Raw genomic sequence first — 6,181 nt, forward strand, 5'->3', positions numbered from 1 at the left:
ATCTTCTTGTTCAAGTTCGAATTGAATGGGATTATGATACAAGTTTTATATATTTGACAAATCAAACAATGATCAATTAATTTGCACAATTGAATCAAAATCAAATAGATGATTAGTAATTTTTATAATTCTTACCTTCATAGTTGCTTTCAATTTGAGCTTCTCGTTCAGATCGAAATTGATGACGTTAATATCGAAGTTTTCTATAGTGTCCTATATATTTCGATTTAGATCAATTTCAATTAATTGTTTATAAGAATTAGCAATTTTTGCAGAAATTGATTGATTATGGAGAAATTATGAACCCTAGAATTGATTAGAAGGAGAGAGAGAAAAAATTCGAGCTCTGATGATGAAGTTGTTAATGGCGTCAATGATGAAGTTGTAGGAGAAAGAAATTATGAACCCTAGAATTGATCCATGCTTGCTAAGTGGATGAAAGACTACATAACTGTTCTAGAGAATGAAAATTCACCTCCTCCCGGTGAAATAAGTTGCCGGAAATTTTCATTTATGGCACGTGTTGCACCTAACACCATAGTTGGTGGTGTTTTGGCTACTACGCAAAGTTTAGGGTGCTCGGTGCACCTAAGCCATACCTTAGGGTGTTGCAGCCAATTTTACATTTTTTCTTTCGTTTGGGGTTTTACGAGTTTAGGGGTTAGTGGGCTGGGCTGTGAAGATTTCGGCATGTTTTGCTTGGGGTGGTTTTGGCACGTGAGATTTTTGGTCTAGTTTATTGTAGACCAGGTCCACCCAAGATTTTTTAGTAGACTTGTAGTGATGAAATCCAAAGCCGAGATAGATACATTAAATCCTCTTAACTATGAAAATTCATATCATAATAAGCTAGAGTTGGGATTTTCCACTATTCATGTCATCATTGACTTAATTTTTTTTACCAATATATAATATATAAATATGATTATATAATATGTTGTTGGATTTTTCATAATGTCTACTTTTATAAATTTATTTTTTCATAATTTTTATTAACCTCTAATTAAAAATACTAATGATCAAAGTTGTATCTCGACAGATGTGCAAATCCAACTCTAGCTTATAAAAAAAACAGATTGAGTACCATTGTGCAGTCAGTGTTATGACTAATGAGGCCTTCACGTCAATTCAACAAACTTTAGTTTGCTATCATTATAACCTACTACGTATTACTAATCAATTCTATAGTATTTGACATGACTAAATTTGATGTTTGGTTACTTGTACATGTTTTGTACTTGCACACTTGAGCGAGGCTGCAGTTTTCAGAATGGCTTTGGCAGCGGAATGAAGAGTCCAAGGAGGGAATCTTTCGTTGTATCCATTGAAGTTCAAACCAAAAATTCGATTGGAGACAATTTCAATATGTTTTACTAATCCAAAATGAATGTTGACTTTTGAGCTTCATACCTATGCTTATACCACCATACTGAAAATGAATGTTGACTTTTGAGCTGCATACCTATGCTTATTATACCTGAAAATGACCTGAACAAATGAACATCCTAATTTTTCAAAGTTTCAAACCACCTAAATTTTTCAAACCCTCGATTTTCAAACAAACAAGAGCAAAGGTTCAAACACTTAGTGCTTCAAACCTAACAAATAGTCCAAAATAAAACACAGTCTAAGTTTGGTACCTAATTATCAATTACAAACCAAGAGTGTACTTAACAAATTACAAACCAAGTTTCAAAACACAAGTTCAAATATTCTAGTTCTCAAATAAGATTAGAGGATGCAATAGGGCTTTCAATTGGATGAAGATCGGGTGATGTACAGTGGCGGATCCAGGATTTTGTGGGTGCTAGGTCACCGACTCACCGTCACCAATCGATCGCATACAAATCAATAATTAATGTATATATATTCTAAAAGCTAATAAAAAATTCATTCCAAATTTGTATACATACGGTGTACAGTAATTTACTGGACATCAGAGGACACTTTTATCAAATTTTAGGTCACTTTAAAAAAATTTTGGGTTACTTTTATTAATAAAGAATAAATACTTTGCAACTTATATTTATGCCAAGGTAACATTTATTCATATTAGGGTCATTTTTACTCATTTTAGGGTAACTTTATAACAGATGTATAATATTTTATTGTACATTCGATTTATTTAAAAGTTTGTCAAAATATCTTGTGGAAGAGGAGGATGATTTGTGGCAGATAATTGACAAATCACCAGTAAAATTACAAAAAAGATTTAGAAAGAATGTAAGATTTGAGGGATGAAGGTAATAAATTAAAAAATAAATTTCAATAAGTTACCTAGTGAGAATAAAAAAGGAAAAAAAAAAAAAGAAGTAACAAAGAAAGCAAAAGATAATGGAAACGCTGTTGGTGGGCTTTGATCAGTGACCTCAATATAGAGGAATGAGGCTTTAACCACTTGACTAATGAGCGCTTATGATTATTTAATGCAATGTTTAATATTTAATGGCCCTTTTTTTTTTTTTTTTTTTTTTTCCTTCTCCTGGGTCAAGTGACCCACCGTGCATAAGGGTGGCTCCGCCACTGGTGATGTATGTGGCGTATCATTCTTGTTCTCCACCTCAAGCTTCATAATTGATCCACAAAGCATTTCCAATTGAGGATCCATAGAGTCTACAAAACACCAAAAAAAAAAACAAAAAACAAGTTACTGCCAATTGAGGACATTACTTCCTGCCAACAGTCACAAGTCACAAGAGCAATTATAAATCCCTGAATCCTAATAGTGTACAATGTGTGCACTCTTAAATTGTAAAGAAATATGGCAGGGATGGAAATGTCCAAACTAGTTCCTAAGGTAAAGCAAGTCAAACATATACCTCAGCAACTGCATAACAGTAAAGTTTCCCAACATTACATCAACAATTAAGAAAACTAGTAGGGACTGGGGAGTAATAAAACAGGAAAATAAACTAATAAAATGCTGATTAGGGCTTTACAGTCTCAGTCAAAAGTTCAAAACCAAGCAAATATAATTCAATTCCAGGATTTTAAGGGGAAAAATAGTAACCAAGAACCAGCAGACAAGTTCATTGACCCAATATGTATTTCAGTATTTGCAAGGATGTATGATAAGTTCAAAGCTAAACTTCCCAAGGAGTCTTTCATGTAAGTCAGCAAAGGAACTATTTCACTAATCACCATTTAAATATTTAAGCTACCCAATTTCTACATAGGTTAAGAAACATACTACTCCTTAGTAGGTTCTAAGTTATAATAATACAATACCATCAACTCATCAAGCATAGAAACTTGGAGAAGAAAGAGGATTGAGTCCTCAAATTGGCTTTGAATTAGAGGGCACTGAACAACTTTAATACTCCATATTCACAATTCCATTAAGCTCCTTGCCTCCTTACAAATTATTGAAATTAACAATAAACCTTTAAGATATCTTCCTTTACCTGTCAACCACTTTGATGTCCGACATGTCACTCTTACAACTAACTGAAAAGCCTTCGATAAACTAACCCGATTATTGCAATGCCGCATAATGGCCTTTTTACAACACCCTTTCCTCACTTTCAATTAGCTAACAGCAGCTACTTTCCTTCCACTTCACAAATCCATACAATTCCATCTCTTCAACCCATAAAGGGAAGAAAAACACACGAAGTTACATCCACTGCCCAAATAAGCCTTGATTCTTCTGTTTAATATGGACAGAAGTACCAGGTATGGGAGATGAAATGGTCCTCCTCCGAATCTTTGCCATGTACTTATACAATTTACTATTATTGATCCAGCTCTATGTAATTTACAATATAATGGATTTTCCCTAAAGAGAGGGGGTGCAAGTCTACTTATGGGGAATATTCTAGAAACCCTTGAATCCTTGGATAGGGATAATCTCAGCAAAATACAGTGATAAAGCAAAATCCCTGAATCCTAATAATGTACAGTCTGTGCACACTCTTGCATTGATAAAGAATATGGCAAGGATAAAGAGTGTCCAAACTAGTTCCTAAAGTACAGCAAGTAAAACTTATAACTCAGCAATTCAGCATACCAGTAAAGATTCCCAACATTACATAAGCAATTACCCATCACTATCAGCAATTTATTAAGCTACCATTTTCGGAACAAACATAGCTTACATTTCCATTTGCATCCATCTACATTATACACAGCATGTTTTATAAATAAAGATCATTGAACAACCAAAAAAGGGGTGAATGCATGATCAACTCATTCCAATTACATCAAAAAAAAAAGTTGTGTTAGATGATTTTTATTAAACACTAAATATATCAAGACATAAATTTCTCAACACAAGAAATTATAACATACCTCCTTCGGCTCTAGGATCAGTTCCACGTTGCCAAACATAAGTCATCCCATCCCAAGCAGTACTAGCCAACAACCCTTCGTCAAAAAAACTCATATCGATCCCGCCTGGGGAATCAGTATGAAGATCATACTTCTCAATTAAAGCATCCTCCACCGTAAAATCCCACATACAAACCGTGTAATCTAAAGAAAAACTCATAACCATGTTCCGGCGATGTGGCGAAAACTTAACCTTCATTACAGCATACTCATGACCAGAAAGAACAGCAATGGGAGTCCTAATACTCCTCACATCCCAAACCCGAACCATATTATCCACCGCCCCGGTAGCCAGCAAATAATCATCATACATATTCCAATCACAAGACAAAATCTCATGTTCATTACCAAGTATGGTCATAGTAGAGCGCGGGTTTCGAACATCCCAACACCGAACCGTGTAATCCCCGGAAGCCGAGGCGAAAACATTGTCAAGCAGGGGATTCCAAGCAACAGAATAAACACAATAATCATGTCCCTTGAAGGTGCGCACACGGGTGGGGTTATCAACAGTCCAAAGATTAATTGTATGATCGAAAGAACCGGAGATGAAGGAATTACTGCGTTTTGGGCTCCAATCGACGGAATAAGCTTCATCGCTGTGTCGAACGAAAGAGCGACAAGGGTTTTGTTGAGGGGGAAGAGAGGTGTCGTACAGTTTGAGGGAGCCGTCGGCAAAGGCGGCGACGAGGAGGTTGTTGTCGGATTTGGACCAGGAGACGTCGTTGATGCCCTCGGCGGTATCGAAGAAGGTGAGCTCGGAGATGGGGGTGGGAGATGATGGGGTGGGGGAGAGGTCGAGGATGTGGAGGCAGCCATTGCCGTTCTTGCCGAAGTTTTTGGTGGTGGCGACGGCTAAGCGGTGTTCGTAGAAGGGGCTGAATTTGACGGAGCAGCCCTGGAAGGCGGTTTTGAACACCGGCATGATTGGAGTTGATTTGCTCTGGTGATTGTGTAGGGTTTGTCTACTAGGTTGGTGGGTGGATTATGAATTTATGATGGTCGTTTCTCAACAAATGATGTAGATTAGGGTTGTACAATTGTGGGGGAAATAACCTAAATTAGCCCATTTTAATTAGTGTTATATTATTGTCAAGCCCAACATCCAATATACATTAAACCCTAACCTTAGGGTGTCCTTATTCTATCAAGTCAATTCGTGAAGCAAGTCAAGCCCTACATCTTGTAAGGAATTAAGCCTGAAACGTTTCAACACTTGTTAAAAACTAATTTAAGAATATAATATGTTAAAACAACAATTATGTATCGCTCATTACCTCAAAGAACATAATACTTAAATTCAAATAACATAATAGCTAAATTTAAAGAATATAAGGGCTAAATTCAAAGAATATCGGCGCTAAAACAAATACTTCCTCCGTTTCTTATTAGTTGATGCGTTTCATTTTGGCGCGTATATTAAGAAAGAAAGCAAGAGATGTGCAAAATACCAAAATACCCTCTCATTCACTCTCTGACATTACCCCCCACCACAGGTACAACAACCACAGCAGAGGTAACCAACCTCCACATCAGAGACCACAACAGGTTGTTACTTCTCCTTCTGATTCTGGCCTATCAGAAATCAAAACTATGTTAGCCAATATGCAAAAGCAGATGCAGAGTAGGGATGCGCAAATTGATTCGATCCTAGCACATAATAAAATCATAGATAATCAAATTGCGCAACTTTCCTCTACTCTACAAACTTGCCAGCAGGGAGCCCTACCATCGCAGCCAGTACAACCTACAGATCACGTGAATGCAATTACCCTGAGAAGTGGTTCAAAATACGATGGGCCTTGTTGTTACTAGCCCTGCAGGGCCCCAGGTTAAAACTAACTCTTCTGAT

General features: G+C 36.5%; 1 protein-coding gene across 1 annotated transcript; it reads right to left on the minus strand.

Annotated features, from left to right (window-relative positions):
- Window positions 1–2,238: 2,238 nt before the first annotated feature.
- On the minus strand, window positions 2,239–5,326 carry LOC145604814 (peroxisome biogenesis protein 7-like). Its single transcript, XM_081660778.1, has 2 exons — window positions 4,291–5,326; window positions 2,239–2,613 (listed from the first exon to the last, which is right to left on the minus strand). Exons 1-2 carry the CDS (start codon window positions 5,252–5,254, stop codon window positions 2,420–2,422), a joined length of 1,158 nt encoding a protein of 385 aa, XP_081516904.1. The 5' UTR covers window positions 5,255–5,326; the 3' UTR covers window positions 2,239–2,419.
- Between the last annotated feature and the right edge of the window lie 855 nt (window positions 5,327–6,181).

The sequence above is a fragment of the Chenopodium album genome, chromosome 22, assembly GCF_948465745.1.
Source record: "Chenopodium album chromosome 22, dcCheAlbu1.1, whole genome shotgun sequence".
Taxonomy (NCBI): domain Eukaryota; kingdom Viridiplantae; phylum Streptophyta; class Magnoliopsida; order Caryophyllales; family Amaranthaceae; genus Chenopodium; species Chenopodium album.